The sequence below is a fragment of the Otolemur garnettii genome, unplaced genomic scaffold, assembly GCF_000181295.1.
Source record: "Otolemur garnettii isolate 467f Iridium unplaced genomic scaffold, OtoGar3 scaffold00057, whole genome shotgun sequence".
NCBI classification, from domain to species: domain Eukaryota; kingdom Metazoa; phylum Chordata; class Mammalia; order Primates; family Galagidae; genus Otolemur; species Otolemur garnettii.
Window position 1 is genome coordinate 8,514,267 of NW_003852452.1, and position 23,717 is coordinate 8,537,983.

At 38.4% G+C, this 23,717-nt stretch overlaps 1 protein-coding gene across 3 annotated transcripts in view; it reads left to right on the forward strand.

Annotated features, from left to right (window-relative positions):
• Window positions 1-23,717, forward strand: part of FAR2 (fatty acyl-CoA reductase 2) — a 164,994-nt gene that overhangs the window by 111,478 nt on the left and 29,799 nt on the right. For all 3 annotated transcript variants that reach the window (XM_003792481.2, XM_003792480.2, XM_012806786.2), the window contains 2 exons: window positions 17,286-17,461; window positions 20,664-20,843. In XM_003792481.2, coding sequence (XP_003792529.1) covers window positions 17,286-17,461; window positions 20,664-20,843 — 356 coding nt within the window. The remainder of the gene's footprint in view (window positions 1-17,285; window positions 17,462-20,663; window positions 20,844-23,717) is intronic.

The following is a 23,717-nucleotide window of genomic DNA, read 5'->3' on the forward strand; positions in this document are numbered from 1 at the left end:
GCTCACAAGAAACTTACAGGTGCATGTCTCACAGTGCCTCCTGATATCAGTTCCCATGGAATGCAGGTGATCTTCATCTTGTTCTAAGAGTGGAGTTCTTATCCTAGCAGGTGGAATTAAGATGGCTATACTTTAGGCGCCTACTAACACCTTTTCATGACCTTACCACATTGCCAGCCCGCTGGCTGCCAAGATCTTCTCAATATAGCTGCTTCACCAGCCACCAAACCGATGGCAAATCCACCACTGGTATTCAAATATGGATGCTGTATACTGTCTAAGTCCACTCTACTCCACATGAAGCCGTCTCCAAAAAACAAAAAACAAAATCTCTGGAAAGGCTTCTTCTCATCCCCGACCTCTGTGGGTGGGGCAGCCAATCACAGTGGTGGCAGTTACTCAGCTAATGAGTCGGATTTCCACCATTCCAGATCATAGGCTGTATCCAGCACCTCCTCTCGGTGCTCTCTGATATGACTCCAGATAAGGTCCCCAAGCCAGGTGTCCTACAGCCCCACATTTTACTAATCTATGCTAAATAGAGCTTATTTGAGTAGAATTATTTTCTCCATGAAATTTTCTCTCAGAAATCATAGGAGGAAAGGAATTTGATGTGCATATTATAACTGAAAAACTTATCTGTAGTAAATCATCATGTCTACATGGACATTTTGTGAGTAACAAGAACAGATTCTATCTATTACTACATATATACAGTAATATATATATATATATAGTAATAGATAATATACATATATATGTATGTTTTTAAGATAGAGTCTCACCCTGTTACCCATGCTAGAGTACTGGGGCATCATAGCTCACAGCAACCTCAAACTCCTGGGCTCAAGCAATCTTCCTGCCTCAACCACCTGAGTAACTGGGGACTACAAGTGCCTGCCACAATGCCCAGCTATTTTTTCTACTTTTAGTGGAGATGAGGTCTCACTCTTGCTCAGGCTGTGAACTCTAGTAATCCTCCCCACTTCAGCCTCCCAGAACCATCCCACTCTGGAAGGCCAAGGCAGGAAGATTGCTTGAGCTCAGAAGTTCAAGAATAGCCTGAACAAAAGTAAGACCTCATCTCTACTAAAAGTAGAAAAACTAGCCAGACGTGGTGGTGTGTGCCTGTAGTCCGAGCTACACAGGAGGCTGAAGCAGAGGATCACTTGAGCCCAGAAGTTTGAGGTTACTGTGAGTTAAGTTGACACCACAATACTATAGCCTGAGACAGTGAGAGTCTGTCTCAAAACAAACAAACAAACAAACAAACAAAAAAGATCCTTGAAAAGAAAGTAATAGTTAAAAACATATATATCATCTGACTATTAAAAAGCAAGCTAATGGCTATGCCAGTGCCTGCTTTCTTGGCACCATATGGAATCTGATACCTATAAAGAGATCTTCTATGGGAAAAGAAATTTGCTGTATCTCATTTCTGGGTGTCCCAAGACCAAAACCCTTCTGCTTCACAAATTATGTATGCTTCCAAATATAAGGATGTTATTGCTGATTGGCTGTGAAGAAAGCTCTGTGCTAGTAAGAAAGTACTCAACAAAGGTGTCTATGACATACAAAGTATTATTGCTCTTATTCACTTTGATACTAAAAATTCAAAATATAGAAAAGCTAAATTTATGTTATTTTATATAATGACAATGGAATACTTTTGAAAGGTGGTGAAAAACATCTGGATTATATTGATTTTTTTTTTTTTTACTGTTAAGATAAGAATATTGTTAGAGTCAAAATAACAGTATCTCCAGATATCTTCACTTAGCTTAGTATCTGAAATTATTTAGATGACCCATTCCCATCTTTTGAAATGTTTTATTTGTTGTCTAGATATGTGCTAGTCAGTGCAGCAGCCACTTGCTATATGTGGCTATTTAAATAAATTATAATTAAGTGAAATTTAAAATTCCATTCATTGGTCTTACTAGCCACATTTCAAGTGCCTGGTGGCCACAAATGGCTAATGCTACTTTATTGGACAGGGTGGGTTTAGAACATTTCTATTATCAGGGAAGTTTTATTAGCCAGCATTGATCTAGATGGTTAAGTATCTTGTAGAGGAAGACTACATTGCGATTCACATTTCCCTGGTGCCTGTCACTTCTGTTAATTCTATGGATACTTCTTAAAGTGCTTACTATGTGTTAAGTGCATCTAAGGCACAAAGGATCTGAAGACAAAATAATATGGCCACATCAAGTGGTAGACACAGACGTGAAACACAGGATTGCAATGCAGCGTGCGTTCTCCAGGAAGAGGAGAGTATTCTAGGGAGAAAGAATTGTACTTGCTAATGGCTGAATGAAGAGGTGCATTTGGGAAACTCTGGGTGATTTATTTGGTCCCAGACAAATGTGAATAAAAACTAGAAAAGTAGGCTGAGGCTAAATTTAGGAATACTTCAAATAATTGCATCAGGTTACTATCAGTTGAAGGAAAACCCAATTGAGGTTTGATGCCCATAGCACAGTGGTTATGGTGCTGGCCACATGCACCCAGGTTGGCAGGTTCAAACCCAACTCAGGCCAGCTAAACAACAATGACAACTGCATCAACAGCAACGACAAACTAGTTGGGTATTGTGGCTGGTGCCTGTAGTCCCAGCTACTTAGGAGGCTAAGGCAAGAGAATCACTTACGTCCAAGAATTTGAGGTTGCTGTGAGCTGTGATGTGAAAGCACTCTACTGAGTGTGACATAGTGACACTCTGTCTCAAAAAAAGAAAAATAAAAAGAAAAGAAAAAAAAAGCCAATTGAAATTGGCTTAAAAAACAAAGATCATGCTTTGGGACTTGCCAGAGCTCCAGCTGCCTTCGTCTGAGTGTCTCTCTGCCCTTTTGTTTGGGCTTTACACCAGTTATGAATAAGGTGGTTCCTATGGCTCTAAGCTTCATATCCATATATGGCAATCTTTGTTTTTTTGTTTTGTTGTTTTAAGATAGATTCTCACTTTGTCACCCTGACCAGAGTGAGGTAGCATCGTAGCTCACAGCAACCTCAAACTCTTGGGCTTGAGCAATCTTCTTACCACAGACTCCTGAGTAGCTGGGACTACAGGCGCCCACTATAAGGCCCAGCTACTTCTTTTATTTTTCGTAGAGATAGGGTCTCACTCTTGCTCAGGCTGGTCTTGAAATCCTGAGCTCAAGCAGTCCACTCGCCTTGGCCTCCCAGAGTGCTAGGATTACAGGGGTGGACCACTGCACCTGGCCTGTGGAAATCTTTGGATAAAGAGAGGCTGACTCTCAGTGAGGCGCTCTCATTGATGAAACTTTGTTTCTGGTTACATGTCCATTTCTGACCAATCTCTGTGGCCTGAGGTACACCATGTGCTGATTTGTTCAGAATCTTGGGTATAAGCCAGTCACTGTCCAGAGCAGGGGTCCTCAAACTTTTTAAACAGGGGACCAGTTCACTGTCCCTCAGGCTGTTGGAGGGCTAGACTGCAGGCCCCAGTTCGAGTCGGCTGCTAAGCAGGACAGGCAGCGGTGGCAAAAATACCCAGCGGGTAGGATAAATGTCCTAGGCAGGCTGCATGTGGCCTGCGGGCCGTAGTTTGAGGACGCCTGGTCCAGAGGGAGAGCGCATGGAGATGAGTAAGCCCAGAGTCGGGGTGAGATACCTGCTCCTCAGGCACAGTGACTGCTTGAGATGGGACATGGCTGTGTGATAATTAGACCCTCACCAAGAGACAGAGGGGTGGAGCTTAGGAGGCAGCCAGCCTGAGTTGATCCTGAATGCTAGAGTCCAGCCGACCTGCGCTGGTGTCCTCTCTGGTGTGGTTTACATAACAGACACAAGGATAGTCATCATCTTTTCTACTGGTGTGAGATGTAAACGAGTTAATAAAGAAAAGGCACTTAGAATAGAGTCTGAACCACAGTAAAAAAAAATCAGCAAATATTAGCATTAAATTCTTATTCAAATATGGGAGGGAATTGGAGCTGTATCTTATTAGAGTATGAGACTTCAGTGGAAGGTCTTTTTTGTCTTGTGACTGCTAGATGATTTCCTACCACTTAAATAATAATAAGAATAAAATAGTACTCTAGTGATGTTGATGAAGATAGGAAGATCAGTGTGAATTAGCTGAGTAAATGTGACAGAAATCACAGGACCTCCAAAGCTGAGAATATTTGCTACCTGGACCTTTACAAAAGCTTGCCAACTCTTGGAATAGAAGGTCAAAAAACGCCTTCTGATATAAAATACCTAAGCAGGTTAGATGAAATATATATTTCTATAAAAAATCTTAATGTATAACTGAACTAGAGGCCAAATCAGGAAATTCCTAGGAGTCTAAAAGTGACAAGAAAATATGCAGACACACACACACACACACACACACACAAGGTTACGCAAGCATGCAAATGTGAGAAATATTTGTTGAGATCCAAATGTGCCTCAGGCACACCTTGCTCTGTGTCTGAGGAACAGAACAGAGGAATAAAGTGGTAAATAAAACAGATTTGGGGATTGATCCCATAAATCTTAAAATCCATGAGGTAGACAAGTTTTATAACACATGCATGTATATTTAAATATTTTGACAAGTCTTGTGAAAAACAAGGTGCTTTGAGAGAAAATAACAGAAGAGATCTGCTTTAAAACTAGGTGCCCCGGCTCGGCGCCTGTGGCTCAAGCATTAAGGCGCCAGCCACATACACCTAAGGTGGTGGGTTCAAATCCAGCCTCGGTCCGCCAAACAATAATGACAGCTGCAACCAAAAAATAGCCGGGCATTGTGGCGGGTGCCTGTAGTCCCAGCTACTTGAGGCTGAGGCAAGAGACTCACTTAAGCCCAGGAGTTGGAGGTTGCTGTGAGTTGTGATGCCAGAGCACTCTACCCAAAGGGACAGCTTGAGGCTCTGTCTCAAAAAAAATAAAAAATAAAAAAAAATAAAACTAGGTGCCCAGAGGAGGACTTCAAGCGGACACCTTTACAGCTCAGAAAGAGTTTAGTGTGTTCAAGGAATTGCAAGACGGCATTGGGGGTGTGGAAGCTGAGGCCCTATGCTCTCTGCATCCTTCCATCTGATCATATGGGTGACAATTGATCGTAGTAAAATTAGTGCCTTTTTTGCAAAAACAGAAATCAATAGAGGCGTAAGAATAAATTTCCACATCTCAACCCCATGAGCACCTTGATGCTATTGTAATTATTCCACTTTAAAACACACATTGACACATATTTTAATACGGTTTTTTTGTTTGTTTTGGGGTTTTGTTTTGTTTTTGTTTTTTTTTTTTTGAGACTCACTCTGTGCCCTGGGTAGAGTGCCATGGCATCATAGCTCAACAGCACACTTAAACTCTTAGGCTTAAGTGATCCTCTTAGCTCAGCCTCCTAAGTAGCTAGGACTACAGATGACTGCCACAACATCCTGCTAGTTTTCCTTTTTCAGTAGAGACGAGGTCTTGCTTTTGTTTAGGCTACTCTTGAACTTCTGAGCTCAAGCAATCCACCCACCTTGGCCTCTAAGAGTGCTAGGGTTACAGGCCTGAGCCATCATGCTGGGCCATAGTTTTACTACCATAAAATCTCTTTAAGGCAGAAGACAGACTTTTTACATTGTAAGATACACTGGGGTTGAATTTAGGTGCCTGTGTGAAGGAAGGCTCAGTGAAGGTGGGTAGGTGAGACTGACAGCTTACAGAAAACTGGGTTTGTGTGCTGGACTTGATATTATTAGAGGCATCTTGAAAGATGTAGGGAAAAGCGCTAAAATTGCTACTGGAAGACATCTGCTGGACTAGAAACTCAGAGTCCTGGTTATTACAGAAAACTGCTGGTTGGAGTTATTTTGGTTTGAAGATACTATAAAAATGTGGGAGGGAGAGGGTGAAGGATGAGACATTACCTAATGGTACAAAGTACACTATGTGGATGATGATTACACAAACAGCTTGCCTTTCACCACTGCATAAGATATCCAGGTAGCAAAACTGCACTTGTGCCCCTAAATCTGTACAAATAAATAAATAATTTAAAGGTACTACCAGGTAGCTCTAGTTATCTCTGTATGGAGATGACTAATTTGTGAATATGTTTCAGATTAGTCAAAACAAAAACCAGATTGTTTTGTATTTTATACTAACAAAAACTATAGAAGGAGATTCGACTTTTCCTTTGTAACATATATCAGCTTGGATATTCCTAACATAATCACTAATTATGCCCCAATTCAAAGTATTCTCCAAGAAGGTTGGGAATTCTCAGGTGGCTGATTTTCCATGGCCATCTCTGTTCCTGCTTAGAATGAATTAGTTCTGTTTATGGCTCAACTTTCATTCTACAAAGCTTCCATGTTAAGTTAATGCCCCCTTTCTTCAATTTTCATAAATTAGAATCAAACAACAAAAAGAGAAAACACGTATAGGACCTGGTAACATTTGTAGGACCTGCCTTTACCTTCGGTAGACGTCTCTTGCAAGCTTTATCTTTCAATAGGGCATCCTCTGCCATGTCAACTCAGGTTTTCAATATTCATTTTTCTCATCATTTTAAAATATTTTATTTATTATAAATTAAGATATATAAAGTCACTAAATTTGTTGATTCATCATGCTAAATTTAACACTCAAATTCTAAACACCTTTCCATGAACCTGCCTTTTCCTTGGTATAACAAATGTGGGCTTTTGCCAACTGTCTGTCTGTCTGTCTGTCTGTCTTTCTTTCTTTCTTTCTTTCTTTCTTTCTTTCTTTCTTTCTTCGAGTCTCACAGCTATATGAGGTTAAAGTTGCTGAAAGTCTAAACACTCAATAACAGGTTATAGCAGGTTTAGTTCTTATTTCTGTATTGGGAGGTGGCATAGAACATTGAAAGCTCTTTTGAATTGGACGCAAGAACATTCAAGCATTGTATACACCTTCCCAAATCAACTTGGTCCCAAGAGACCTTGGCCTAGTTGCCTAACCCACCTGAGTCTGTCTTTCTGTTATCTATAAAACAGACCGGTTAACAATAGCTATTTTATAGGGATTTGCAAAGATTAAGAGACTCCAAATATAAAAATAAATATTTTGTGTTCTACAATATTGAGATTAGTGTCATTATCAATAACCTTGGATTTCTTCTACCCCAGGTAGGTTCTTTTGTTCATGATCCCTACAGCCGGACCCTCTAGATGGACTATGTCAGTTTCACACTCTTATCAAAGATGTATTCATCCTTGCCTTCTCTTTTTTCATTAGAAAGATTTAATATTTTACATTTATTTTATAAGATATAATTTTTTAAAAACCTTTTGCAAGAAAGAAGAGTGTAATTAAAAATTCACAAGTAATCTCCAAGTCCCAGGTTTCTTCATGTGAGCTGTAAGTGTTTACATTTGTGGGAAGGGCTATGCAGCTAACTCCGTTCTGTGTGAGTTTCCAGTAATGCTGATGCTGAAACAGATGCCCGCCTCCCTCCTAAAATCAGCAACTCGTGCAAATGAAGTTTGATTCTCAGTCACAGTAAGCCTGAATAGTAGAAAGGGTGGCACACTACAGTCATTAGGAACCCAGAGTGAAGAGAAAGTTGTTATCGTCTACACATGGCTTTCAAGCTATCCAGAGTCTCCATTAATGACAATATTTAGCTGGTGATATGGGAAAAGAGACAGTGGGCATCATGTGAAGGTTTCTGTTGCCCAGGCCCAGAAGTGCCCATCACTCTGTCCATATTTTACTCTCGGGTACTGTCACTGCTGTGTTCCCAGGAGAGGAGGGAAGACAGGATTGTCAAGGACCTAAAGGCTTGGCTGTAGCCTTCTCTTTGGGTCTCCAAATGTTTGCCTCCCTCTTTTTCCTACCACAAAGTGCATCCAGATCCAAGTTCAAGGTCCTAGGGAATAGACCCATCTTCCATCAGGTCCAGATATGTCATGGTTAGGCATTGTTGGATATAAAAAGGCAAGTTTTCTACTCCCCAATATATCATAATAGAATAGAGACAAAATAACCTCAACTTAAGACAAGATATAATTAACAAAGAAATCTCCTATTCTAGGAAGGGAAGAATATTAGGCAAGCAGCAGTCCCTGGCTGTAACTGTTAGCAAGTCCTGTTTGGCAGGTATGGAGAAAGCTCTCTACCCTGGGGATGGGGAAATTCCTCAAATAGCTCTGAATCTACTCTCTGGGCAGTGGAACTCTCTTTTTCAACTTTTTTTTGTGGCCAAGGATTCCATCCTCTGGAAGGTTCTTCTGTGTTTGCTATTGCCTGTGTATGGCCTCTGAGTGGCTGTTGAAGAATAGACTCTTCTCAGGTCTTTGCAGCTTTTGTGATTCATTATGCAGGAACCAATGGGTTCATAATGGTGGGAACCAATGGGTGTTTTCTGGTCTAAGGCGTCAATCATTTCGTAATTTGAGGGTTGGGGGGCCTTTCTGTTGTGTCAAGCACACAGTTAATGGCTTGGCATAAGTGAAAGACGTACGTCAAGGATTATTGGAGAAGTGAAAGGAGGAGTATGGACAGGCAGGACGTCATCTAAAATCTATGCGACTGAAATGCATTAAATTTGTTCATTCAACAACTATTGGTTGACTACCTACTAAGTGTGAAGCACCATGTCAGATGTGGAGGATAACAGTGGCAGCTCGTGAGAGTAATGACAATGGAAGCCTTAAATTTAAAGGTTAAAGGGAAAACATGGGGTAATGAATGTGTTATTTGGTTTACCAAATCCAAAACATTGGAGAAAATAGTGTAGTGTTTGCCAAACCTAAAATTCTTTTACTCTCACTGAATCTTAAGTTAGGAAAGCAGAAAAGCAGACAGAATTACTAGGAAACCAAAGTTTTGTGGGTATATTTACTTACGTGCTGACCATATGTTGGAAAGTTGATGAGGTAGACCTTTGGAATAACCAGCTTATACTTCCCTCCCCAAATTCTAACTAAAAAAGGTATAAAATACTATGGAACCCACCATGCTGCCGCACCTACCAGGAATGAAGCCCATGCTGATTAGCAGTAAAGAAGAGCTGGTTTTTTCCCTAACATCACCTCCACATCACTTGAGACCTTTAATCTCCAACCTACTTCTGAAATCATTGTCCATGCAGAGGTCTTGTCTGGATCCAGGCCAACTCTTACTTCTGTGGGATGGCCACTCTTATCCTTCTTGGTTTTTATGGCAAAACAATTCCTGTCTGCCTTAGAGTTTCTTTTGATAGGCCTCAAATTCTGCAAATATTTACTGAGTATCTCATGTGAATTAAGACCCAGTCTAGACTCTGCCATTTACCCTTAACCCTTTTGACACAAACAGTGATTGAAATGCAGTCGCAATTTATTCCTAAATAGGGTTTTGTATTGCTGATAAGCAGTGTATTTCTCCAGTCACACATAGCAATGAATGAATTCTAACCCACTCTAGGGATGAAAATATTTCTGAAGAGGGATAAAGCATGTCAGCTATGTGAGGGTAGGAAATTTTTCTATAAACCATAATCAACAAAAATGTTACCAGTTTGCCTTGATTACCACTATGTCCCCAGGAAATATGATCAAAAGGACATCTGTTCTATCAAAATTCATACATCTGCTTTATTCTTGTCCCTGCATAGTATGTGTAACATCCACCACCGCTTCCTATTTGCCTGCGTTCAGAAAAAGACGATTAAATGGGAGATGCTGTGGGAAGAAGGATTTCTTTAATCTATTAGCTACAGAGAAATGGGACTGAAGAATCAGAAGAGATGACTAGTTTTCTTATTACTGACTTTCTTACATGTTTTCAGAGCACTTGAAGGGACATACCAACAGAGGGGGAAATATCTGAATGAGAGCAGAATTCTGGAGGACTTTGCCACAAAGATAGTTAAAGTGGCAACCTTAAGAAAACAACCAGAGACACAAATTATATACAAATGTATGGATTGTAGTATTACTTATGGTGTCAAAATCTGGATCCAATCTGAATGTTCCACAGTGGAGGATAGACCAAATAAACAATAATGAAACAATATAAAAAAATGGGCTCATTTAGTTATGAATCAATCATCTGTTCATTGTATCAGAAACAAATCCATATAGAGAAATTGAGACTTTATTTATAATGCTATCTTGAATGTGCCTTGGCGCTTGAACAGTATTAGAGGTAGTGAATTGCAAATAAACCAGTCAGTTGTAAAGTTCAAAGAAATGTAAAGAGCATTTTAAGGTTTCTAGTGCCTTATAGAGGTTTCTTTTTACAGCAGTCATGTCCCACATATATCTATTTAGGATCTTAAGTTGTCAGCAATAATCTATTCGGAATTACATGTTGCGAAAACATGGAGACAGTATCCATACTAGAAAATAAAACCCCAAGTAGTTGAGAAATTATATTAAACATGATGCAGTTAACTAAGAGTCTAAAAAATGTTTAGTTGAGAAATTATATTAAACGTGATGCAGTTAACTCAGAATCTAAAAAATGTTTCCTTGGGAGAATATCAGAAATGGTTGGGCTTTTCCTGTTACGAGGTATACATACACGTGTAGATAGATAGATAGAGACGTATACACCCACAGTATTAGTATATAGTATATAAGAGAAGGGTTATAATGATATCATACCAGGTTTAGAAAGCATCAACTAAGAACACCAGACAAAATTCAAGATTTCCAGGGAACGAGTACCCTGAATAATGTCGCCAGTGAGTAGATTTATAAACAAAGAGCTTCACAGGTTGCACTGGAGACTTCCAGTCAACTTCTCTGGGAAATATGAATCACTCAATAAACCCTCACTTGCCCCTACGGTAAATCAACTTTGCAATACAATGCAGAGTGTGATAAGCCATGGAAGGTGACACCCCGGCCCTCAGTGCACACAGCATAATTAGACTTAAGACAATAGAAGACTGTAACATTTTATGAACTGGTTGATTGAATCCTTTGGAGACTAACACTGTTTGGTAGTTCCTAGTAAGGCTTAGGTAAATTCATCCCCAAAAGGTAAACAAGTTAACTTTAGACTAAATAACACCTGCAAAAAAAAAAAAAAAAAAAAAGCCCAACAATCTAGCATTGTTGATTATCAGGAGGCACACAATAGAAGTATTAATTTCATTTTATGAGCTCCTCCTTAGTTTTGAAAGACTCTTTTGTAAAGGGGAAAAAAATTGTTTTCACATTTGCTCCAGGCTACCCTGTGCAAAAGCTACTTGTTCTCAACCTCCAAAATGAATTTCTGATTGACCTCAATGATTCTGTTAAATTTCTATATAAGGTGAAGGCACTTGGAAACACAAGTTTGTATTTTAAACTTCCAAAGCCAGTTTTGTTCCTTTACTTTTTTGTTCATTTTTCTAAGAAACTACTCTACAAAAAGCAAGAGGCTTCTATAAACTTGGGATTACTAGGAGGAATATTAATATAAACTTCTTAGGAATTCAGATTTCCCAAGATTAACAAAAGCACACTTTTAAAAGAGTAACTTATCTTCAGCTTGCCAGTTACTCAACTCTCATCATCATTTAAAACATGTTCAATCTCTCCCTGTGGGCCATTGAGAGAGAGAGAGAATGAAATTGATTTAGTCTTAGCAATATACAAACAGTCCAAGAAACAGAAATAATTTATTTTCTCAATCTCATTCTTACTTTCTTTTACAAGAGATTAATTCACTTTAATTCAATTACTGGCATGATTTTATACACCCGACTTCTTTCCTTTTTGAAAAAAATCTCTTCCCATTACATCAAATCTTTTTCTTAAAAGCTTCAAATTGCCCATAATCATTACATTCAAAATGTCACCAAGCCATGAGATTCAGCATGATTCAGGAATACATTCAGTTCTTAGAAGTGCATAGATCCTACCATATAATCAAAAACCTTGGCATGACCCAGCATACACTAATATACACATACACATCTAGCTCTCTGATTAGCAGCTTTTGGAAATGGAGTACAATTGTGGAGGTGGAGATGGAATTTTGGGTTATTAAGGACCTACTATGTGGCAGGCACTATGCCAAGCATCTGACTTTTATTACCCTACTTAATACTCAGAAATTTCTGTGGTGTGACTATCCCTACATCATACACTTGAGAAATTAACCCAAGGAAGTTGTCATATATCCAATCTGCACGGAGGCAGTAATGCATTGAAATGTGAATGCACTTCCCTTACCTCTAAAGCCCAGGCTTTTCCTATCTCACCACATTGCCTGCCCTGGGGAATCACTTCCTTGGATGACAGTATCACGAGGAAGGTAAAACCATTGCTTGCCTCTTCTGGGTTAGTATCAACACTTTTCATCCTTTAGCATGGATAATAGAGAGATGCCAGCACTCCTGTTGGAGAGTAGAAATAATCTAGAGGTCTGTGTCCATCTTCCTGGCCACCTTGCCCTGGTACTGATTCTCAAGGAAGAATCTTCTCTGTGAAATTGACATTTGGTGTGGAGAGAAATCATAAGAAGAGGCTGAACTGAACATTGTGTCACCTTTAGCATTTATTCTAGATACTTATGCTAAGTGAACTACAATTTGTTAAATGCAAAACTGTTTTTGATAAAAGCATCAGATATGCTTAACCACTAATTCTCTGAGATCACTGATGAAGAAGATACTCACATGATTGGCATATTAGGTCAATATGCAAATAAAGACACAAAGGCCTAAAGAGGTTCAGTAAGTTGTCTAGCCACACAGCAAATAAATGGCAGAAGCAAGATTCAAACCCCGTCCTTCGTGACTCCACAGAGCCTGAGCTCTTTCCAGTCCACCGGTGGTTCTCACCTCCACTGGGCATCAGAATCATTGGAGAGCTTTTATGAAGTACAGATGCTCAAGCTTCAGTAACTGTTGAGTGAGCCTCTCCAGTATCAGGACATCTGGTTTTTGTTTTTGTTCTGTTAGTTGTTTGTTTAAACAACTTCCTGGGCAACCCTGCTATATCCCAAAGTTTGACAACCTCACTTCCATACCATCCTGCCTATGGTCATACAGACGTGGTCCTCATTAAGGCACTAACAACGTCTAGAATCAGGATTAATCCTTTACATCAGGCATCCTCAAACTATGGCCCGTGGGCCACATGCAGCCCGCCTAGGACATTTATCTGGCCTGCCAGGTGTTTTTGCCAGCACTGCCTGTCCTGCTTAGCAGCCAACTCGTCCCAGGGTCCTCAATCCGGCCCTCCAACGGTCTGAGGGACAGTGAACTGGCCCCCTGTTTAAAAAGTTTGAGGACCCCTGCTTTACATCTTATGGGAGTTACTAGAGAACTAGCAAAATTTTGTGAATTTTTGTGAATCTGTACATTGGGTGTGATCTTTTTTGCTTTCATTTATATGCACTTACTTATGTTTAATTGTTCTCAATTTAGAGCTAACTTGCAGAAGCCATTGGTTTGCTTTTATTCAGCACTCTAAAAATTCTCTTAAAAATGTTACAATGTCTCTTTCACTTTGGGACACCAAATATTCCTCAGAGATTACCCTTTAGTTTAAAAATCTTTACCCGTTTTTTGCAAGACAAAACTATAGAGCAAGTTTTGGTGGGTTATTTGGACTAAATAATGCAGTTATATTTGAAAAGAGGGACTGAGTAAAATGAATAAAAACCAAAAACTCATGATGAGAAAAGACGTGACTATCTTCAGTCACTACCAGAAAATAGATATCAACCCTCTTGTGGGTACTTCCAAGGTGAAATCATGTGAGTGACTTGTTAATCATAAAAGTCCAAGTTCAGAGCCTCTGCATTGTTTCAAAAGCATTATAGAAATTAGATACCCCACCTCTCACCCAGTGAGTGAGAAGGGATGTGATACACTCTTGGAATAATTGTATTATTGTATACAATTGTATACAAAATAATTGTATTTTCTTTATTGGTATGCTTTCAATGACATTTTTGAAATACATTTTTTCTTTACTCATTTTTATTCTGTCTTTCTTACCGTTAATTAATTTCTCACATTAGCAAAAATAAAAAAATAAAACAAAACCAAAAACCCTTTCCAAAGAGCCAGGACCCATTCAGGTCCCATCTGCATCATTTCATCTTGCCCTTCCTTTAGTCTCATTGTTTTTACAAAAGAAGAGGGTCGGCTCTGAGCAGGTTGAGCTCCCATGGCAATTAGTAGAGAGGACGCAGGGAACACTTTGTGTCTGTCCTCCTGTAGCAGCTGCTACCTTCTGCTGTCTTTCAAAACACCAACACAAAAGAGCTGGTAGCCAAGCAGTTTCAGGAAGTAAGCTCCTAATTTATAGATCTCTTACTATTCTTACCGGGATTCATTATAATTCAACAAATAGAATTTGAGTCTTTTCAATGAACTGCTTACTGTCAAACATAAAGAGAAGAACAAGAATCAAGGAATTTACAAACCAGAGGGGGAGATTTAAGCCATGAATTTAAGAATAGACATGAATTTTCAGAGTCAGTGTTTCCGCAAGTACAGCACCTGAACCTGATCCATCTGCAGAGGAGGTTAAGGACAGCTTCTTGAGTTATACGCCTAACTACAGACTCTGTAGGTTCCCTGATTTTTTTTTTTTTATGCCTTTAGATTGAAAACCACTGATGTGAAGAATATTCTAAGCAGTTATAAAGGGAAGTGAGTCATACACAATTGTTCATCTGCAATTGTCCATGTTAATGCTAACTGGAAAAATTCTTATCATCTGCATGCATTGAAATCAACTGGGGAACTTGCTGTGAAATGCACTAGTGATTCTAATGCGGTTCTCTTGGTGGATAACTCTTTGAAAAGTGCTGGCCAAAACCACCCACCTGTGGCAATATCTACAGAGTATTTTTTTTTTAAGACGTTATAGCAGTATGGTGAGATTCCTGACAAGGCAAGTCATATTGTTAGGCACAGCTCCGGTGGTAAAGTGGGGTCTTCTTTGAGCACTGTGGTTTGAATTGATGCAGCCTAATCATCCACTTACTTCAACTGACCATAATCAACTACTATCTATATCAGAAAACTCAGACTTCTAAAAATGCTACTGTATTCATTCAGATAGGCCCTCTTCTTTGAAAATAGAAATCAATAGATTGAACATAGATTGGGACAATATTTCCTAAACTTGTAATTATCTCCTAAAATAGTAATGATGTAAGTGTATTATCATGGTGTTGTTCAACATTGCACAGTTTGTTTGAAAGTATTGTATGGTGTAAAAGCATCCTCTTCTTTTTAAATTCATGGAAACCAAAGACAAAAGAAAACCTATTTATGGCAGCTTATATCACAGGCAAGGAACACCCCCCACCCCCCGTGCCAAGGGTGGATGCTGAAGTCATCTTTCACTTCCTGCTCTCCAGTAGCCAGAAGGCATCACAGGCCAAAGTCAGAGTCCACAGACCCTAAATAAATTTCCAGTGAATAAAACCTATCACACAGACTCAAAAATAGGTTTCTACAAATTCAATTCTCAAAAATAGAGGGAAATTGGATATTTGGATAGCTATTGGATAGCTTATTAGGATAGATCAAATAGCTTATTTGGATGAAGCATATAAAAAATTGGATTTTTGATGAACTTATCCAAAAATATTTAATATATGTTTGTTGTATAATTAACATGAACTACCAAGAGGGACAACATCTGATTCAGAAGGCAAACATTTATATCATGCTTGTGATTGATCAAATTTGGAAGAAACATTAAAAGATCTTCCGGAAGAAACAGAATCATCTCTGTTGAGAATGTGCCTAGGACACTTTATCAACCTTACCAATCCCAGAAGTCAAAAAAGCGTTGAGGATTGACCTAAATTCCAAATTATTTTCAGAATTGTAGTAACACCCACTGAGCAGGCTCACCATACAGTGTAGGAAAATGACAGCCAGAGGTGTGTTAATTTGCCAGCCCAATAAGTGAATTTAATTCCCTTCTCCAGTCATTTTCATTAAATTCCCGGGATGGCCTGTGAACATGGTCTTGCCTGTTACAAATAAGTCATGGCTTCTCTGACTACCTGAGAGCAACGTTTTGTTACCCAATGCAAAAGCCTAGGGTGGGTCTCTAATGGAGAGAAGCCTACTACTCAGGATCTAGGAGTAGATGAAAACATTGCTTTGTGGTTTAGGGGGAGGAGGGTAAAGTCTCTGCTTAAAACCACAGTCTCATTTTCTCTCCTCGTAACCTTTCTAAACATTTAGCTTTACCTTTGTTTTCCTCACTGTTAACACACCATACCAGCACTACAGTAATATTCTATTGAATCTGAATGGGTTGGAAGGAGTCATATCTTCTGAGAAAATGAGAAACACCAATCTAATCTAAGAATTTCTGCATGGAGGAGAGAAAGTAGTAGAAGTTAAAACTGCCAGTGCTCTTCTCTTTTTTTTTTTCATAAATAAATTAGAATATTAAAATAATATCCCATAAAAAGTATGTGAACTTGGACTATTCTCTTATTAAACAATAACTGCCAGCTGTATTAAAATGAGATTACATAAAAATTATATCTGTATCATAAATTTGCTCGATTTGTTAATTTCTAATGAAGTTTGTTGCTGCTAAGACATCTTGTTAAATCTGGGCTAGTTAATAAGTTGTTGGTGATTTTGCGCGTGATTTGTGAAGGCTGTGTAAAGGCTGGTAATTTTGCACTGAAAAGACCCATTTTATATATATGATGTATATTTCTCAGCCAAATATAGAAATTATCACCATGTGTAAACATAAGGCTGCCTTACAGGGGAAAGGAGGATAAAGGCAGGATGTGGACGACTTGCTATTGCTGTTTCTGCCTGAAGGAAAAGTATAAAATTAACACTTGACTGGTTATGGAAACTGGATTTTTCAAATATTTCTCAAATTAAAAGGAGCAGGAATTTTACTAAACTGACTGAATTGCATGAAATAAAGCAGATGGCTATTGAGTATAAATGCCTTCATCAAGTAATAGTATTACAACTAAAACCAGTTTTTAAATATAATTCATTGGATTGGGTGTGGTGGCTCACACCTGTAATCCTAGCACTCTGGGAGGCCAACACTGGTGGATTGCTTGAGCTCAGGAGTTCAAGACCGGCCTGAGCAAGAGCAAGACCTCCATCTCTACTATAAATAGAAAAACTAGCTGGGCATTACAGCAGGCACTATAGTCTCAGTGGAGGCGAGACCATCTCTTGAGTCCAAGAGTTGGAGGTTGCTGAGCTACAGTGACACCAAAGCACTCTACCCAGGGTGACAGAGTAAGACTCTTCCTCAAAAGTAAATAAATAAATAAATAAAATTAATCGTATTGCTATAAACAAGAGCAATGTGATGATGATGGTGACGATGGCCTTTCTATATTGATCTGTGTTCATGTTTCAGCTGTTTGAGAAAGTCAAAGAAGTTTGTCCAAACGTGCATGAGAAGATCAGAGCCATTTATGCAGATCTCAATCAGAGTGACTTTGCCATCAGCAAGGAGGACATGCAGGAGCTGCTCTCCTGCACAAACATCATTTTCCACTGTGCAGCCACTGTGCGTTTTGATGACTCACTGAGGTACATTTCCATTTCCCTCCTGTGGCTTGTGGGCCTGGGCACCTATGTGTGTAAGCTCCTTTCTGGTTTCTGTGAAAAATAAACAACAAGCAAACTTCAATGAAACGAAAACACAAAGAAACAAAACTTCTCTAAATTCCACCATCCAGAGACAATTGTTTAATAGTATAGAGAACATCTATTCTGACTTTTTTTTATGCACTATGATTATATAGCTACGTGTTCAATTTTACAAAAAAAAAAAAAAAGATATCCTATTGAGAGTGGTGTTTTGCAAACTGCTAAATTATGTTTTTGGTATCTTTCATTGTCAGTTCTGTTATAAGTTACAATGACTACATGACGTTCCATAGTGCATGTGTGTAATATACTCAACCAGTTCTGTGTGGGTGGACATTTGGATAGTTTCAATCTTCCACTATTGCAAATTCCACAGCGTGCATCTCTGTGCATAAATATTTTTTACTCTTTTGTGTATGGTTCTTAGGGTAAATTCCAAAAAGAATTGTAAGGTGCATTTCAGAAGTGGCCAGGTTATGACCTGGTTATATTTTTATATCTAATGCTCAACTGTTCTCCAAAAGGGTAATGTTAATTTATACTGTCCCTGTGCACATGAATTCTTGTTTTTTTATACTCACAACAACATGTCATAGAATTCTTTAATTCTTTTTAATGTTGCCAAGATGATAGTATGTGGGTCATTATGAAAGTTTTTGAGATACACAAAAATCAAGAAACATAAAATCTTTGTAGGCAGAAACAAATGAAACCCTCCCGGCAACACTGGCAAGCCAAGCAAGTTGAAATATACACAGGTGATGGGAAAGGATATTGTTGATTACATGTCATAGAAGTGAAATAATGGATCCTCGGCTCAGCGTCTGTGGCTCAGGTGGCTAAGGCGCCAGCCACATACACCTAAGGTGGCAGGTTCGAATCCACCCTGGACCCACCAAACAATGATGGCTGCAACCAAAAAATAGCCGGGCGTTGTGGCGGGCGCCTGTGGTCCCAGCTACTTGGGAGGCTGAGGCAGCAGAATTGCCTGAGCCCAGGAGCTGGAGGTGGCTGTGAGCTGTGAGGCCACAACACTCTCCCCAGGTGGACAGCTTGAGGCTCTGTCTCAAAAAAAGAAAAAAAAAAAAAAAAGAGAAATAATGGATCCTCACACAATGTGTCTCAAAACTTTCATAGTGACCGATGTAGAAATGGTATTCCACATTCTGATGTGTATTTCTTTGATGATTACCAAGGTCGGTGGTGTTTAAACGCTGATTAGCATCTTATTCTTTTGTGAAATGTCTATTATTGTTCTTTGCCTATTTTTTCTATTGAAACATTTTTTTCTTATTAACTTTAAGACTTCCTAAAAGGGTCAGCATATTTATTCTTTGTTTTTTATAAGTTCCAAAATACTTTAACAATTTGTCACGTTATCTTTCAACTCTTTATTATATATGTAATTATTAATATCTTCTAGTATTTTTATAATTTAATTTTTACATTTAGATCATTGATCTATTTAGAACTTATTTAGCTATAAAGAGGAACAGTCAGGAAAATTCTAGAAAAAGGAGAGTGATATAGGTCTGAAAATACAGTAACTTTATTTTTTTTGTAACAGATTATTGGTTCTTAAAACATTTATTAAATGATTTATTTTTGCTCTTTATTTAAAATGAAGTTTTTACACGGAATTCCAATCTTTTAATTATTTTGTTCCTTTAATCAGATTTTCTCTGCCAGCACCATGCCCATTTTAATTACTGTAACTTTTATCACATTATGGCAAGTATACCCACAGCGTTCTTATTTTTGTACAACTTTCCTTACTATTCTCACTTACTTATACTTCTTAATTAAATTTAGAATAATTTTGCCAAGTTTTAGAAATTGGGGGAGTTTGATTAGAAGTATCTTGTACATATAGGTTGATTTAGAAAAATTTCACAGATTTAAAATATTAATTCTTGCTATCAAGAACAGAATATGTCTTCCCATTTAATCGATTTTCAATTATGGCACGTAATGAAGTTTTGCCAACTTCTACGTTCATTTATGATTAATTCGATCTATTTTTAAATGTTCAGTTTTGAATATGTGCCTTTCTTCCATTGTATCCTCTCATTTTTATTTATATATATAGAGAGAAGTGATTTTTTAACATAATTTTTATAAGTGGAAATCTTGCTGAATTATCTTATTGTACATCCAAGGTTTTTTTTTTAAAAGGTTTACTTCTTTGTTTTACAGGTATGCAATTATAAATCTGATAGTGATTTTTGCGACTGTCTTTTTAATATTTATATCTGTTATTTTTCTTTTCCTCTCTAATTATAAGGCTGGTACTTCAGAGCAGTGTGAAATAGCAGTCATGATTGTAAGCATTCTTCCTGGCCCTCACTTTACAAGCAGTGCCCCTCACTTTTCACTATTAACCATGACTTTGGCTAGCAAATTGAAATATATATTGCTTAATCATTCCATTGATATTTTATCAAATTTCTTTAAATTGGGAATGGATATTAAATTGTTTTTAGTTCTTTCAAAGCAAGCATAGATGTTCATGTAGTTTTTCTCTTTGAGTTAAACTAGATTATAGGTTTCCTTATATTGGATAAACTGTGTTTCTGGAATGAACCATTTCATTGTCATCACACACTGTGTTTATAAGCCTTGTAGTCTATTCACTACGATTTAGAATTTTGACATCAATTTTCGTGTCTCACCTGGACTTTTATAATAGCAACTTATATCACTCATTTAAAATTCCATTGTTGCTTCCCTCTAATTTATTTGTATTTTCCAACTACTTGAGTTAGATGTTTAATTTATGTATTTTTGTTCATTTAATGGCTGATTTCAGAAGGTCCTTTATAAATTCAAAGGATTGTTATTTTTGATTAGGTTAGATTTTATTTGATTAGAACCAAGTGACCTGTAACTACAATATATACAGTGCTTCAGTGATTGGATTTGGGTACACAAAGTACATTGTTAACACGTAACACATTCCGGGTAACACATGGCTGACTGTATAGTCATGACCCATTCTTTCCTTCCTGGCCTTGGATACGGCCACCCAGCAGCTCTTGGGTACGCCTGCTCCCGTAACCCAAGCCAGTTATGGGAGCAGGTGCAGTCACAGCAAGGCCGGGTGCTGACTTACCTCACTGTACTTTTGCTTCCTCTTCTCTAGACACGCTGTGCAGCTTAATGTCACTGCCACCCAGCAGCTCTTGCTTATGGCTAGTCAGATGCCAAAGCTCGAAGCCTTCATACATATCTCTACCGCCTTTTCTAATTGTAACCTGAAGCACATCGACGAAGTGATCTATCCGTGCCCTGTGGAGCCAAAAAAAATCATTGACTCCTTGGAGTAAGTTGGGTCAAATGAAGAGATGGGGTTGGGGGCAGACTGGGGTTTGTAGTCTTTGAGGCTTTGTAGTCCTCCAGTAATGGAGGTGATGAAGGAGGTACTCTTGAACTAAAATGCTGTGAAAAGCTGCCAGCTTCGGCTCCCTTGAACCTGACAGTCCCTTCACCATGCAGTGGGGAAGATGGTACTAAAGGGGAAGAGGGTAGAAAATGTTCAAAGAAACATTTTGCTAAATAGTTTAGGATTGCATGGGGTACCTGGGAATACTATACATAGTTTTCTCACTTCTTAATGAGCTTAGCTTGATCACTAGGTAAAGGACATATGTATATCATATAAATGTTCAGAGGAAAAATTTTGGACTCACACTGACCTGAGTCTGACTTATACTCCACGACTCACTAGCTGTGTAACCTTGAGCAAGTTCCTTGGCCTCTCTGAGCCCCCGTTCCATCATCTGTAATATGGGCCCATCTTATAGTTGTGATGGTGAATTGAGTTATATAAAACACATATTGGAGTGCTAGGGATGTTTGACAGCAGTTAATCAAATGGTTAGTAAAGAACTCATTCAGAATAAGAATTCCTCCAAGATCTGGAAGAAGGTGACAGTCTCTTGATCAATTTGGCTGAGAAATACTTTTCTTGATGTCCTATTCTGCAGGAGAAAGTGTCTAGTATTTTTTTCTTCTTGCCAACTACCAGAAACCGCTTTCTCCATGTCCTAAGAAGCACCTTTCTGTTTTCCACTTCATTTTTCTGCTCCATTTTACTAAGATTACCTTGCTTTTCGTATTTTTAGACGCTACATAAAAAGCCTTACAGAAGGAAAATGGACTATTTCACAGTGCATTTGTCACATTACAATGTCACACAATACTGTACTTACATTTAATATATACTCTTTAAAAAGTTTTAGCTAAATTAAGAGCTCATTCCCATAAGGGCAAACATTTTTATCTTCTCCCGCTCTGAGAATAGATATTTTTGCCTGTCATTTAAAAATATCCAGGACAAAGAAGAAAGAAAGTCCTCTAAAGGGTCTCTAGAGGTCTTCAAGTTGCTGATACATGATGCTTAACTGGTGCAAAGAAACAGCTCAGAGCCCAAAGTTTGTCAGGATAGTTGGAGAAAAGGCAGTTACACTCGGATGCCCACAGTCTCTGCCAGAAATCATGTATAAAGCCTCAGAGCATTTTCAGGATGGAATTGATCTGTCTGTCAGTTAGCTGCCCTCTTTGGTGTTGTCTCTTGGTAGATGTGATGTTAAAATAGGTGCTATGTCCAAGGAAGGGGCGCTCCCCTTTGATGCCAGACTGAGTTTCCTGTGACTTACTCCACTGCTGATTCCCTTAACACCTGACAGATCACAGCACAATTTGAGGCAGCAAAGGGATTTCTGAGAGCTCAGCAGAGAAAAGAGGTAGGCAATGAACACTGAGTTCACCCAGGGTGAAGGGTTTCTCTAGGTCGTGCATCCCACCTCCTCCCTTCCAAACCGTATCCAGATACCAACTACCCTTGGGTTAAAAGAAGAATAAACTCATGTCCCAGAGGAGGAAGGAGGTGAATAATCTCTAGGTGTCCAGCACTTTCCATACTCCAGTTACCAGAAAAGGCAGGTAAATTGCCCCACGATTCATAATCAACAAACTGCAAACGACATTTGTACAAAGTCTATCATTCACTGCTCTCCATGGATACTGGTATCTAAGCAAATACACAGCCAAATAGAACTAGGAATGGAACTTATAATGTCTCAAAAGAATACATTTTAGATACAGTTAAAGAGTTAAGGGAGTTTTTTAACAGGAAAAATTTGTGTGCATTAGTTATGAAATCAAAATTAATTTAGGCCCACATGTCCCATCCATGTCTCTCAGCCTCCCCTTACACTGGCACTGGTGTCACAGCAAAGTAATTCCTCTTCTCCCTCCTTCTTTCTGGCTTTTCCTATGACGATGGCTCTGTTCCTAAGGCTGTTTCCACCTCTGGGTAATTCTTACTGAGAAATCAAACCTCTCCCCTGGGCCCTCTGGCATAGGCAGCCTCCTCTAATGCTCCCCTGGTACCCAATGTTCATTTTTTTAGTTGTTGTGGTTGCATAATAATTTTTTAAGTCTTTTTATTATCTATTTTTTTATTTCAAAATATTAAAAAGGTACTTTTTTTTTTTTTTTTTTTTTTCTTTTTACATTTTATAATGCCAAAGTCAAGGCCTTGCTCTTAACACAAGTTATAATATCTGGTTGCTTGTCTAGGTCTAAATGTGCTCCTCTCAAGATAACATTTCTTTCTCTTCCTTGAATCCCAATGCCAACATGAAGTAGGGACTCAAATGTTTGCTAAGTAAACAAAAAGTTTTTGATGGTAATAGATGATCATTATTCATACTGTTCTGACTGGCTTTTTGTTTGTGTTGACAGAAGAAAAAATAGATGACAGAATTCCAAACAAGCTGGTATTCTGGGATGTACTAGTCTTGTTTGTAAAATATCGATATGTGTATCTCCACATTCTACCCCTCCTTCTGACGGCCCATGTTTTTCGTTGTGAACTTTGAATGAAACTCATATATTAAGTTTTGAATAACACTTTGAATAAGTGTTCAACTATACCCACAACTCTACCATCACCTATGACCATTTTAATAACTCCTATATCAGAAGGAATTTTCTGAATTTTTAGGACAACAAATGGCATTAAAATTATGCTGAATAAATATTCATCCAAATCCCAGTTTAGTTGCTGTAAGAAAATATTTTTTCTTTGGTTTATTAATTGGCCTGTGATTAAGGCAAAATTATTTCCAAAGGTCTTTAGGTTTCTATTTCCCCTGAAAGTTTTTCTTTTTTTAAAGGTTTTATTTTTTTA